The sequence below is a fragment of the Bacillus rossius genome, chromosome 2 (assembly GCF_032445375.1).
Source record: "Bacillus rossius redtenbacheri isolate Brsri chromosome 2, Brsri_v3, whole genome shotgun sequence".
NCBI classification, from domain to species: Eukaryota; Metazoa; Arthropoda; class Insecta; order Phasmatodea; family Bacillidae; genus Bacillus; species Bacillus rossius.
In genome coordinates, this window is record NC_086331.1 from 94,709,521 (window position 1) to 94,725,102 (window position 15,582).

General features: G+C 32.6%; 1 protein-coding gene across 4 annotated transcripts in view; it reads right to left on the minus strand.

Annotated features, from left to right (window-relative positions):
• LOC134529481 (laminin subunit beta-1) overlaps positions 1-15,582 on the minus strand; it is a 137,951-nt gene that overhangs the window by 76,578 nt on the left and 45,791 nt on the right. For all 4 annotated transcript variants that reach the window (XM_063363615.1, XM_063363612.1, XM_063363613.1 and 1 more), the window contains 4 exons: positions 11,980-12,100; positions 10,108-10,235; positions 2,103-2,292; positions 854-997 (listed from right to left, as the gene is read on the minus strand). In XM_063363615.1, the coding sequence (XP_063219685.1) occupies positions 854-997; positions 2,103-2,292; positions 10,108-10,235; positions 11,980-12,100 (583 nt within the window). The remainder of the gene's footprint in view (positions 1-853; positions 998-2,102; positions 2,293-10,107; positions 10,236-11,979; positions 12,101-15,582) is intronic.

Here is a 15,582-nt window from a genome sequence, read left to right on the forward strand (position 1 = left end):
ACCTTTACATAACTATAAAACTAAGAGGTGTTTTCTTTACATAATATTAAAGCACAATGTTTCCTTGTGGCGTAGGTGAATTAGAATTTCCATTTATCTAGAAAAATGGGCTTTCAGAATGTTTTTTAACACACAGTGTTTCGGAAGGTTTTTGAAGAAAAAAATTGACTACCCGTTTTATTTTTTTGCAGCTGAATTCGAGCACGTGCATGAAATATAATTAATCTATAGGAAGCGCAATGGTTTAAAGTATTGATGTTGAAGATTTTAAAAGATTTATTGAAATAGTGTGAGAGAACGAGCGAGTTGAGTGAGAAGATGTGCGCTCTCAGCCACATGACGTGCGCAGTTGCGAACAAATAAATAATCCATTCCGCCTCCCCATGGCGAAGGATGAGTGAAAGAGAAACCTGCTAAACCTTCCCCTCCTCCGGGCACGATAGAACCGTATCGGCTGTGTTAGAGGGAGAGGGAGATAAAACCTTCGAGGTTCTGTTAATTCCTCCTAGATGGCAGGCCGCAGAGCGACCGCCAGCGACACCCTTCCCGTTTGAAGGCCATCTCGCCACTGACGAGCTGGAACAAAGCTCCTGACCTCCCTACATAGTAACAGTCACCCACATAGGCATCTAGACTCTTTAATGATCATATGATACAAAATTAATTGTTTTCGGGCCTGTGACCGTTTTTTACCGTGCACCAATCGCCTTAAGTAGTGAAACTTTAATGTACTATATAGTAATTTTCCACCATACACAAATTTTACATATTATTATTAATAATTATGCTGGTGAGAACTTTATAAATATCTTTGTCTTAGAAATATTTTCACAGAAAAATAAAAGACACTCACCCTTGCAACCCTCTGGGCCAAACCCGTATGTACCCGGAGCACAGCGATCACACGTCCGGCCAACAACATTTGTTTTGCACTGACAAGCCCCACCCAATGAATCACAAAGTGAACTCAAAGAGCCAGTTGGATCACAATGACAAGCTGAAAAATAAAACATGCAAAATAATATCACAAGGACATACACACACATACATACACAAAGACTGTAGACATATGTATATAACCATCTGTCACCAATGATAGTTCATGTTTGCCCATATCTTGGTTCAACAATCTATTAAATTCAAAATAAACTAATAAGTGATTATTAGGAAAAAAGCAGTTATAACATACTGCCACTGAAAACTGAATTAAAAAATATGTTTACAAAATAAAGTATTTTTACTTAAGTACTTAGTGGCATTGAATGGAAGACAAAATAATAAAAAGTAAATTTATTCTTAAACCCTTCCGATGCAGGAAGATTTTAGAATTTGTATTATGTGATGCTGTGCAATCATAAATGATTGACTAAAATCAATCCTATTTTTCAATTTAAATGGCACCATAAAAACTATTCTTTAATCATAAAAGTCCTACTATGAATGCAATACAATTAATCTTTGTGTTAAAAGCAATTTACCACTCTGATACTACCTAAAATGTAGTAAGTATTTAATAATCAAACATAAATAAAATTTTAAATATAATTCAGGTTTTAATTAATATCATAATTTTTTTTAAATAACGGTTTAATGATAAATTTTTCACTTACTAAATAATTCATGTAATTTTTATTTTCAGTTAATACTGGGAACACAATGCTTATTTTTAATTCTTAAGTTACCTTTCAATACAAAAATTACCAACTTTCATTCATTTCTGCTAGACACAATTTTTGCTATAGTTGCTTGGTAGTTAACTAAACAAACACTTTTAAAACCATTGTTTAGTTACTGCCTGTTGCAAGTAAAACTTATTGCTGTTAAAATATTAGTTACTTGTAGTCATGTGAAACAAACTGGTTACTGTCATACTGATTATTATTAGCATTGAGCACTGAAATAAAAAAATTTATTCGATTGTCACTTTTTAAAACACGTAACATATGGCACCAAGACACTTAACTACAGTATATGATTTGATGCTAACTAAATTGGTGTTCAGACACGCTAGTGTTCAAATCAGCCCGATCTTTCTACAGTTCGTTTACACACCAGAAATGAATGAAAATAATAAGTTGAATACTATAAATAATAACACATACAGTATGCGCCTCCATGGACGTAAAACCCAATGCTATAATGGTATTTCTTGCAAACATCTGAAGTTGTGCCTTTTACTACTTCATAAAATGCTTGACCACATCTGTAACGTTCGTATTCTTGTCTTCTAAGCTCATTTGTTGACGAGTCACGGAAAAATGGTATGCTTTCAATTCTTGGTATCAAGGCAACCTGAAACCAAAAGTTTAATTGTGTAGCATTACATAAAATTAAGGAAATAAATATTCATTCATTACATGAGTACAATAAACACATTAGTTCATGGCAATGTCTGCCATATTTCTCATTTGTAAAAAACCCATTTTCAACCCTACCACAAAACAAAACTGGATTACCTTGTTGGGAGGCAAAAGATCTCACTATGAACTTGAAATTTATGAATAACTATGGTTAAAATAGCTACATAATTCCTCGGGATACTATGTATGAACCCACTTTTTCATATTCATATTTATGGCTTTAATAAAAGTAATAAATAATGCAGAAGAATTAGTTTTGTTTAGTTTAAATGTCCATTTTACTCTAAATGCACAAGTGACCAGCTGTAATAAAACACTTAAATACTCGCACAAATAACTGGCAACTTACATAAAATCTAAGTAAACACTTTGCAAGTAATCAAACGGAGAAATACTTTACTGTGCGTCAAATCATGACACTGCAAGCTGGTCTACAAGTCGTCATTCCAATTCAAGACTTCAAATAGCTACACAATGCACAGACAACACTTAAAGAAATAATTTAGCATCCACCATAATAAGCATACAAAACTAAAATGATTACAAGTGTATTTTGTTTATTTTAACACCAAACTAATGCAGTAATGCACCAAACTAATGCAATAGATTTATCAAGCTTAAGAAATACTCACTATATATGCTGTCTATGTACAGCATGTTTAACTGAATATATGAGCTTGTTTATAAACTTTATTGCATAAACTAGCAAATAGGATGCACACAAACCATTTTATCAGAGATGGACAAGTCAGCCTAGAAATAATACCTTCAAGTTGAATCGAGTCCACACTTGATAATTTTTTAGTCAAATTGAGTCCTTAAAAAAAACTGAAGCTTGAGTAATTGCAACAATTTTAGACAGTAATATTAGGTTCCTGGTGTTTATGTTAATATACCGTTAGAATCGTATTAAAGTTCAGATATTTCCTCAACAAACATGTCATTTGTATAAAGTGAATAGTTAAATATAATTATCAATCATGCCTATATAGGATTTCTTTTAAACTTGAGTATTTTATTCCCACTAGATTCTGTACTCCCACTAGACTCTGGAAGACAAGGAAAATTGTGTGATTTAGTAAATAAAAAATTAAATAATATTGATAATAACTGAAATAATATTTTTATAAATTTTTATGATTTAAACTGTTCAGTTTCCCTAGGCAGTAATTCTGTAGGAAACCATTTTTCTAGAAAAAATCTAAAATTAATTTTTAAACATCCTAACATAATTAAGGAGTAGTTAAGTTAGTTTAGGTTAATTACAAATAACGAGAATGGTTGGTTTAGGTTAGCTACATTTCAAATACTTTAAAATAGTGTGGACTGTGGGTTAGGTAAGGTAAGCTACAGCAAAAAATACTGTCCAAATGATTGAATGGTTTGTTAAATTAGATTAAATACATTAAAGGTGTTGTAAGATTTTTTTAATGGTTCACTACATTAATAATACTACAAAATAGTAAGAACAGTTGGTCAGGGTAAAACAGCTACCTTTTACATTTGTATATCACAGTATTCTTAACATAGCTATCCAAACTAAACCAACTGTACTAACAATTTAATGCTATTTTCAAAATTACTAACCTAACCACTCGTTAAAATGGCGACCTACTGGTAGACTACTTGTAGTCTCACAAGCCCTCTGTAACGACCCAGATTACAGCCTTCCATGTGCAATCCAGTAATGATAATTTGTTATAAATTTTTGTTATATTTCATGTTAGATTATTAAATAATGTAAAGTTTTTCCTTTTAGAAGTTATTGTGAATGTAATTCACCAAGTTTAATGTTTTATTATAATAATTCATAAGTTTAATTATCAAGTTTTTTTTTGCTGGTTTCTTTGTGTGGGAAGGAATGCTGATGTAATTCTCCTTCGTTATTTCCACGACCGAGGCTTTGTTTCACACGCTAGGCGTTTCAGTCACTGTCACGGGAGTGTGAGAGAGAGACAAAATTGCTGCGTCGTGGGAACAGAAGTAAGAATTTCGTGGAAATTTCTGTCGCCATGCGCAGTGATTGGCTGAGAATTACGTCAGCGAGCCCAGGACACTGCCCGCACAAAGGGAAGGAAGGCTGTATATTAGTCATCGTCCGAGCACTGTGCCAGGCAGTCATTGTTCGAGAACCGTGACGACAGGTCGTGGTCGGGCGATGGCTCGCATAACGTAGTAATGTTCTGTTGTTAAAGTACCACTTTGCGGCTACGGTCCGGGCAACGCCTAATAACCTTTTTTTTCCAGACATTTTGATTAATTAGAATTTTTTTGGACCGTAGTCGTAGGCAAAGCCCACAGCGAGGCAACAAAGGGTTTTGTTCAGCCGTCGCTGCCCGGAACTTATCCGGGCAATGTAATGTAATTCGTAAGAAGAGTCTACGTGTTTTCTCCTATCTGGATGTACAGTTTAATTTTTTTTTTGTGTTCTGTTGTGTGGAATATATTACTTTGCGACCTGCTACCAACCTATATGTTCACTCATCACCTAATTTTGAGCTAGCCGGAGGTGGTGAGTGGTAATACCTCTTAGAAGAGGACTCAAAAATATGTCAAGAAGTACAAAAATTATAATTTTGAATCATTAATGGATCTCCTTTAGTATTAATCCTCTAAAATTGCCAGCTATCAAGTATTTTTAACAAACCAGTCTAATTTTCAAAATAGCCTTTTGCAGCATAATCTACAAGTAAAGTACACAAATGTATATATTTGTAATTTTTTTATATTTTTCAACATAAAAAAGTTGTCTTCTTCCTCAAATACTTTTTTAAACTCATTAAATGGACATGCCAAACCATGCATAAAAAATGTAAACAAACAAAATAAACTCAATTTTGGTTTTCCTTTTCTTCTGTCATTTTTTGGTTAGAAAAGATTGTCCCGACTTCAAAAGCAGTAATACTTAAGCATTTTAAAAAGTCACATCAAGAATTTCTTTTAAAAAATTGCATTCAACTATGTGTAAAATATGTAATATTTTTTGTTTTTGAAAAAAAAAATTTGTCTGCCATTTCTACGAATAGTCAAAGATATGAAGATACAGTAAGTCCTCTATTTACGTCGTACCGATTTAGGTCGTTTCGGATTAACGTCGCTAATGTTTGAGTACTCATGTTTCAATTTAAGTTGTCGCCGATTCACAATAACGTCGTTTACAATGACCGTAAATCTTTATTTTAACCAAAACACCGTATATAATTCGTTTATAATTCTTTGTTTCCTTCGGTAGTTAATTTATGCTATGTAGCGTAAGCTACACGTTCACCGCCTTATCTTATCATACATCATGAGGGACGCTTCCTGCTCTCCGCTGCTCTCCGCTGCTCTCCGCGCGGTGATGCAATACTACCAGCCCGCCCGCTCGGCCACCCACGTATCTCGCACGTAGAAGTGTTATCTACTTCCCGCAACGACACAGCATTTTCTCCTACCCCTTTTCGTCCAACTCCTTGGCACTTCAGTAGAGGTGTAAAAGTAACTAAAAAAAGTGTACCCGTATGTATTCGTTACTATAACAATTAGTACTCGTTACTTTCGTATCGTTACTTCTGATACCGCATAACATGCTATGTTATGTAACAGCAACGAATCGAGTCGTATTTCGTACGCGTACAGTATGACGTTGCGTAAATAATAATAAATCGAATATAAACAATTAAAAGTATTTGATAATTAACAGCTTTTGTTAACCAAGAAACAATAAAATCTCATTAGAGCAGCTTTATTATAATATCTCTTTTAAGATAAGAACAAAAAACGTGAAAATACGCGATAATAAAAAACAAAAACATACATATTTATAATTGGTAAAAAATACTTTCTTACGTTGTTTCTGTTCCAATCACAAACTTTGTCTACACACACAATACCTTTAATAAACAGTAAAAAACTTGGACGACGAATTTCCAAATTATACTTTTCTTAATAAACAAACATTGTTCTTTGTAACGAATAAGCGCGCGCATGCGTAAAACATACGAAAAATGCGAGTAACGAAATGCATTCGTGTGTAACGTTTCGTTACTCGTTACTAGATGCCGCACCCGTTACTCAGTAACGAATACATACGGTTTGCTACAGCTCTACACTTCAGTCGCTATGATATCATTGAGTTGGCCGGAGTTTTAAACGTGCCGTTGTTAACTTTATCGTGATTAAATGCGTTTGTAGTAGGCCTACAGTATCAGCTCACTGCAATTTATGATTTTTTCTTCATAAGATGTCTTCCAAACGACTCTATATCTGGTTTTTATATTTAAATAAATAAAGGTAATAAAGCAGCTGGTTAAATAACCATTCTATAAAGCTGAGAAGTACTAGTTGGACTTGTTTCCCACGCTGTCGGTTGTAATTTGCTGATAAAATTGCCCGTTGTCACGTCTGTATGCCAGCGCTTCCGGCCGACCTTGGGCCGTGGTCGGCCGGTGGCATGAAACATGGCTCATTTTGCGTCGTTTCTATTTACGTCGCGGTTTTCAGGAACGTAACCCCGACGTCAACCGAGGACTTACTGTACATGATGTAACTCTTTCGTGATTATGCCGAACAGCAATACTATCAATTGCCGCTGTAGTAGATAAAAATGTAAACTCCAGACCTTAAAATATTTTCTTTTCGTAGTTTGTCTGCTGTGTTACATATGTAAGACATACATCAGGCCATTTCAAAATGGAGTGTACTGAAACGTAAATAGCCATATAAACTTATTTTTCTGGCACCTTAATTATGTAAAATTAACTGTACTTTGAGAAAAACAAAATATAAATATGAGGTAATGCTATAAAGTATTTGCATAATAATTGTACATGATTTTATGCTTGTTGTACAAGTCAAATATGTATTGTGTTATTAGAAATAGGTTGAATCTTGTGCTGTCAAGTATAATGAACTCGACATTCGAGCTGAGTTGGGCTTTAGCTACTCACTCGACTTGGCTCGAGTTTCCGAGACTCTGCCCATTCCTCAATTTTATAATAATTTTGGATGACTCATATTAAAATAATATTATAATTTCAAATGTGGATATTTTATTGAAATCTCTTACTGGAATTGTTATACTACATTAGCAACTAATGGTATTCTGCAGAAGATGAGAGGCATGTGGTATTAGTTTATGAACATGAAGTTTTATTTACAGGGCAACTGAGTAACCTTGTTTACTAACTTCATGTCAAAAATAGTCTACGACTACTGTATCAAAATAACAGATAGTTTTGACACAAAGCTCTAATGTGACACTTTGTTTTAAGCATAGCGATAATGTATATGTATATATTTGTCGATGTTTGGTTGAAAAGTTAGTTGTTGTTTGTAAATGGAAGCAAATGCCACTAATTTTACTAAAACTTTGGTCTTGATATGTTGCATGAGTTTGAAAATACATTAAAAGGTATATTTGTTTGTAACAAGTTTTGTTTACCAGAAAAGGGCAGTAACTAACTCTAACCATACCTAGTTTAATAAAACTGTTTATTTACTTTCTTTAAAGTAGTTAATATCCCCAAAACATTATGTTAATATTGCTCATAGTTATTTTTGGTTTTTTGACGTGACGTCTAATAAATCGATGAACGCCGGCTGCACGCACAAAAAAGTGTCCCATTACGCACATTGTCCCATTACGCTGTGTCCCGTTACGCTCTATCTCTCTTCCACTCAATTGGAACAACCATCGATTTGACTTTTTCGAGGCACATTTAACTTGAAACACTCCCATTCGTTTCCTACTTTTCCTATCATCGTCCTATCCTTAACAGAATAACACAGATCGGAAGAAGTTAAATAGCAAACATGTATAAATGTTATTGTTAAAATAATCTCTTCATTAAAGTAATAAACATATTTGAATTAATGAGTGCAAACAAAAGTAAATTTATCAATTAAATTGTAGATTTCATTTCACTCCTTCTTTGTATCCATACAAAATAGTGATAATTCAATAAAAATGATTCAATTTTATTCATAAAAGTATGCAATCATTTCATCGATGTTTTGTTATGACGTCACGTTAAACTATCGTCCGTAAATCAACTTTACAGACAAAAAATTTTTTATAACTTAAGTTCAAATAAACACTACAGATTTTCTAATACTAAAAATCTATAAGAATATTTAAGACAAAAAATATTGTGATGTAGATTACAAAATTCCAAAAATTTGTCAAATGACTTTGAAAATAATCATACCCGAAAAATTTACTTGCAAAACTACCAACCCTGTAAAAAAACAGCTACTAACGCTATGATAAGTTCTGTACGTAAGCTATTTGACTCTAAGAACATTGAAAATACTCAATTAAAAAGCCCATAGCATTTTCTAAAGATTATTTCTATTCTGAGTAGAACTTCATAAAAATTACTTGTAGAATGTTACCTTTTATTTAATACTCTGGCTAAAGGCAAAAATTCTTTGAAGAATAAAAGGAAGTGTGATGTTTTGCAAAATTTAACTGTGACATTGTGGAGTGTACCACATCTGCAAATGAAGTGTGTATTTATTTAGGTCATCCTTATACCAATGTAATTAACATACCATTAAGATATGCTCTTTCAAGAGTAGCACTAAATTTACTTTCATACCCAATAAAAGTATGTCATACAGTTTAAGTAAAAGCAAAAATAAAAAATTGATTTAGTACAAAAGAAAACTTTTAGCATGAATTCCTAAATTGCACATTAGTAGAATTAAAAATAACTTCATAGTTTTGTCTAATTCCATTACTGTTATTTTAAAATTATGAAAGCACTTCACAGCAAAAATCTTGAACTTACTGAAAAGGCTTAAGAAAGTTATGTCGCATATACAGAAACATGATATTCATTATAAAGAATACAATCAAGGTTACAAAATATGGTATATATTTCTTGGTTTCTCTTCAAAAATTGATATATTGTACTGTAGATAAGCTTAAGGGAGTAACTCGACTTCCATTAATGAAGATTTGAAAAAGTGTACAATGAGTTTATTGAAAGATGTTGTGAAGACACAGGTGTGGTAATAATGAATAATATTTGAACTTAAGTTATGTAAACATAATTTTTTAAAATTATAGTTGGGCTTATTCTCTCGCCGCTAAGTCTCTCGTCGACCGTGAGGTCATTATAGACTATAACACACGACATTGACCAGTGATAAGAGGGATCGAATCGGCTGTGGCCTACACATAGAAACTATCACAACATTTGCCTGAAGTGATTTAAAAAAACCATGGAAAACCAACATCCAGATGGCTAAACTAGGAACCAAAAGGAGGTTCTCTGAATTGTGAGCTGGGTGTCATACATTTGCCAGCTCTCTCAATTGCGACAATCTGTGTTATATATGTTCACTCAAACCAAGGTACCAAAATTCTAAAAGGCTCACAAAGATTCTAAAAGGCCCTTCTATAGTCAATGTAACGAATGCCTACGTTCATGTTATAAAGGTTTCCTAGTTGACATTTAACTTACAAAAGATAATGATGAGCGAAAAAAATTTAAATCGCAAGCCGAAATTTTAAGACTTTCAGTAACTTAAAAAAATAATTATTTCTTATGCTTATCAATTTGATATAATACTTATATAGTAGTTTTGCTATAAAAATTTATCAAATTTGTATAAACTTTTTTTATATTAATTTTTTTATTCTTTTACATTTTAAAAACCACAATTTGATATTTTACCTGTAAATCTATGAATGTGTTGAAAAAAATATTTGTTCATAATCTTTTAACAAACATTTTTAAGCCAGAATCTGTTACCTTACCGAATCAATGAGTACAGATGCTGAAGGGGTATCTACTTGATCACGATAGTGTTTGAATTCCAAACGAATCTTGTAGTTTTTCCCAGCTTCTAAACACACTGGTGGGAAAACTGCTACACTTCTGGAACCTGTAAATAACAAGATAATTGTTCAAATTTAACATTATACAGAGCCTAAGCTACAGAAAAGCACGCATTTACTTTCTTTAAATGCAGCATTGGTATAAACAATACAGCAAACCATAAGGGCACATTAAAAATTACATCATCAGTTGCCAGGGGGGAAAAAAAACCGTTTATACACATTAAAATAATAATTATTAACATAAACAATAAAAAATTCTCACAAGTATTTTTTTGAGTTGGGCACTATAAAAAATATTCATAGCTTTAAATTCTTCATAGAGAACCTTACAATCATAATAATCAACACATTATAAATTTTTAGTTGTGAAAGTACATCTCAACTTGTTCATTGTATTTTTTTACTATTCAATAAAAATTAACTAAATACTGGCTGTTGAATTACAGCATCTAAAAAGTAATTATAATGGAAAAATCTTAATAAATCAACGTATTTTCTTTTCTTAAGGTAGCACTTAAAAAATCTAATGTATTAAGACACTTAATGAAAAAAGAATTATGGCACCATCCACTGGTCTAGTTACTTCCATGTTCAACATTATTGCTTGGTTTTATTCTGCAATATAGCCTCCAGTCTTTCACATGCCAAATCAAGATAATAGTTTTAAGTTGTGGCTTCTGTTTATTATAATCATAGGTGTAAATCTTTAGATGTAAAAGTAAAAAAGAAACAGAAGAGAAGAAAGAAAATTAATTGAGCTGGCACTTCCTCCCCCTCTGGATAATCGCCGGCAACCCATAGCATTATCTTAATATGAGTCGCATTCCTCACACATCCGCTGTGGAGATTTGCCGGTAAACAATACTCAAAAATGGCATAAGTGATGCAGATTGTAGGCACGGCATGTGGTTTATTAAATAAGCTCTTTTGAACTTACTAGACAAACAAATAATTGCCGATGGCTTTTAAAATTCAGTAGTTTCTCACAGTATTCCTGGCACCAAAAAAAATTTCTGGCTTATTACAGGTTTTTCGATTTTCCCTGTCGGAGGGCCACCCTGGTAACACTTTCATCTTTGTGCCAAACAGCAATAAAATTGATTGCCGCTGCTAAAAAAATAAAACAAATTTCAGACATTAAAATAGTTTCTTTATGTAGTTTATTTGCTGTGTTACACATCTATGACGTAAAGCAGGCCATTGCAAAATATCATTTATTCGAGTGTTATGAAAGGTAAATAGTGGAATAAACGTTTTACATTTTTTGGAGTAATGTAATTATGTTAAATTACCATACTTTAACAAAACTGCACGAATGTAAATATGAGATTACACTGTGAAGTGTTTGCAAAATAATGGTACGTGATTTTATGCTCGTTGCATATATTAAATAGAACTGAGTTATAAGAAAAAGATTGTTGAGTTTCATCCTGTCAAGTACAATGAACTATACTTTGAGTCAAATTGAGCTCTAGCTACTCGGTCAACTCGACTTAAGTTTTAGAGTCTCGGAATATCTCTACTAACTACAAACAAATTTATTTACACTAACTTATAAACTTCATAAACTTCTTTGGTCAAATAAAAGAATAAAGCACTTTAATACACCACAAAGTGTGCTTTATTATGATAACAATGAAAAAGCATGTATCATAACATAATAAACTAGCAGGAAATTCAGCTAAACTGTCACTAAACATATACATTAGATGTATCTTAATGTTTGCTTCATTACTTATCTTCAATAATTTATTTGATGATGGCTAACATGTGGTGTGAATATGTTACCTTCTGGAAGAGAGACACGTTTGACATCATCCTGTGGTAATGAGTTGGCACAAGGTCCATCCTGGTCCACAGGCCCGGGTCTTTCCACGACAACTTGAACATCTTCCCAATGCCCAGGTAACTGCAAAAATAATCATACAATTTTATTGAATGAGAAAACGTCATGATTTAAAATAATTGGTATTTACCTTCTTTTTAATAACCAACAGGAAATCACCACAATACGTAATTTTCTAAAAAATTCCTTAAAATGCATAAACTGACACACAATACCTCTTAAATTAAATGGGTCGTGAGAGGTGGATGACCAACTTCTTTTCCAACTTGATAAAATAACAGAATATTACTATACACAAGACAGATAATGGTCAAAAACAGTAAATTTCCAGTTTTAAATGATTCAGCAAAAAAATAGAACGTGCACAAAATGTAATTGTGGAAAGGAAACAATTCCATGGGCGAAAAAAACCAGTTGGGGAGTAATAATTATTTTTCATGTAACTAAATAAGTAGTCTTTACAATTTTAAAAATGGTAACTATTACTATTACATTTCAGTAATCATTGCATTTTCTAATATTAATCACTTTGCAATATACCTGGTATGCAAAAGTATCTTTTGCCATGTTTTTGTAATGATACACATACATCTAAGATAGTTTTATGTAATCTTCACATGTTTATGAGAGCTTTTCCATTTTTTATACAGGAAAAAAAAGTTTCCAATTAGGTTCGTCTTACTTGGCAGTAAACTTACTTGAAACTAAAATTAAGATATGATTGAGAATAATCATTGAAAAGAAAGGAAAAGAATGATAAACTGGCACTAGGATATCAAATGAATGATTAGTTCCCATATTTGTACTTAACTAATACTTTGTGTTGCACATGGACCACATTGACCAAAACAACACAGAGCAATTAATAATGGCATTTTACCCAAGTCTAATATAGATGCTAATTGGTGTAACTATTTGAAGCAACGTATCAGTCCATACTTACAGCTAGCTCTACTTGCTCTGACTGTTACGTAAATAAAGAAAAAATATGATTACTGTTTAAAAATTATTAAGTTCTAAAAAAGGTTTGTCTCTAGGTTAAAACTACATCATCTGAAGATTTCCTAGCATAAAAAAATTAATAAATAAAGTTTGTTGATTTATTTTTTTCTCTACCAAATATTGAACATGGCGCAACTTAAAGATGCATTATTATTACATGACAAAATACAAAAAAAACTTTCAGGAAACAATGTCACTAGCTCAAATGAATTGGTCCATTACTTACACATGATTTTTAATGAAGGTTTGTTGCCAAAAACCTGCAGTCGCTTGACACACAGTACAAATGGCTGCGATACCATTGTACTCTCAGCGTGGCCACCAATTTCTACAAAAATGCTCCACAGCGTAGTATTGCATAGGTATTGATGTGTTCTGGAGGAGGCCTCAAATTACTGAATACTATAATCACTATTACACTTAGGCATATACTGCTGCCTGTGGTTGAATTGTCTTATAACAAAAATGTCCAAAGAAATGGTCTACTGTACTTTAAACTTCAGATCTAGAAGTTAATAGGCACGGCCACAATGTACCTGCACAAGACAATCACTGTACTTACATTTCATTATGCCTGCATCTTGGACCAGTGCACCACGGAACTATCTTACTAACGATTCACAAGAAACTACTTATGAATACCCAATGCTAAGAAGTGACCACAGTCAAGAGAAAGCAATTAATGAGAGTGAATTTATGGCAACAGTTGCTTAAATACCCTACAGAAGTATTAACGTGCCTGTGCAGTGCACAAGCGGGGAGAAAACATATACCTTGGGGGAAGGAAGGAGAAGGAGGACAGGGAAAAGAAAGATGGCCGGCGCACGCATGATGTCTTCAGGTGGTGAAGTCCGCTACAACTTGGTGCTTGTACCAAGTTGTTTAAAACAATACATATAATACACTTTTCTGTAATTTTTTTTTCTGAATATATGTGGCTAGTAAAATAAATCATAATTTAAAAAATATGTATGACTCATTTTCTTGTAACAGGCTACTAAAAATTAACTTTGCACAAGCAGCTCATTAAAGATTCGTCACTACTCAGTGTTTATGCTTCCTTTGGTGATGATAAACTTTGTATATGCCTTTATAAGGTATTAATTTATTCAAAAGAAGTACTGTAATTAAATATTTTAATGTTTCCCATAGTATCATTAAACATTTCAATACAAATCCACTTAACAATAATAAGTATTTCAACAGAGTGAATTTATATGCTTTATTAGGCCTACATATTACATGCACATAAACTTTTCAGATTTATTAGTATTTCTTTGTTATTCCTGTTAAAACTATATTGATAATCGATAATCCAGCAAAAACACATTTCAGGCAACAGCCTTGGTGCCGAATGTGCAAGATTAAAGAGCTTTTATTGTATTATAAAATGTTTGTTCATGGCCTAAAACAATATTTCTAAAATTGTTAACTACAGTCAAACCTCTATCTATCGAACTCGCATGTATCGATTGTCCGCGTTTATCGTATACTTTCTACGGTCCCGGCAAAATTGCCATACAACTAAGGTTAAAAAAGTCAGCTTGTACCGATGTTCGATTTATCGTTTTGTCCGCATTGATCGTACAAAATATGTGGTCCCGTCACTATAAATTATAATAGATGATCGTTTAACCATAAAGATTTTGCAGAAATAACCATTTCTTAGACAGAAACCGTCATAAAAACAGTAACGATTGTATACAGAAGTAGTAAAAATCACCTTAAATCTGCAGGCAAGTAATGGAGCACGTAAACATGAAGAAAAGACAAATGAACAACAACTTACGAAGAAATATGGATGATGTACCATAACTACAGCACAAACCCAATTGTTATCTTATGATAATTACCATAAAAAGAACTAAAGATTCTTTGTAGATACCATAATACTACAGAAGCACGATAGCTACCACATTTGCACTATAGTTACCGTAACAACCGAGATGTATATTTACCGTGATGGTAATGTATTTATTTATGACATATTAAAATTAAAGAACATTATTGAAAAAAAAGCATGTTAAATTTTTATATGTACGGTTAGCACATGTTGCGAAGAAATAATGTGATCTGAAAGAATGCAGTACTACTACGAAAAGTGAAAATGGTACTCGTGGATTTTTAGGTTATGGCAGTCTCTCTCGTTTTTTCAGTAATATCGGCCAAAAATTAACAAGTGTATCGGAAGTCAGCAGAAATGCCGTTTCAACTAAATATTGGCAAAACCGGCTTCTTCGGTACACCTCTACATTTGATGACACGAGTAAACATATTTCAGACTTCAGGATATTGAAAAAGACTTTAATTTCCATGTAGGTTTATTGTGCGTTTTTTTTTGCAAGTGTAAATTGAATTAAGTAAAATGCTTCCATTTTTATTTTTTTTCAAATTATTAAACTTTAATGACAAGTAACTGATATATTTCTGACACTAATTTTGAGGTTGAAATATTTTTTTTCAAAATCTAAGAGTGAAGTCCACATCTATTGAATGTCCACATCTACTGAATTTTTTTGTTGGTCCCCTGAAAAACGATAGAT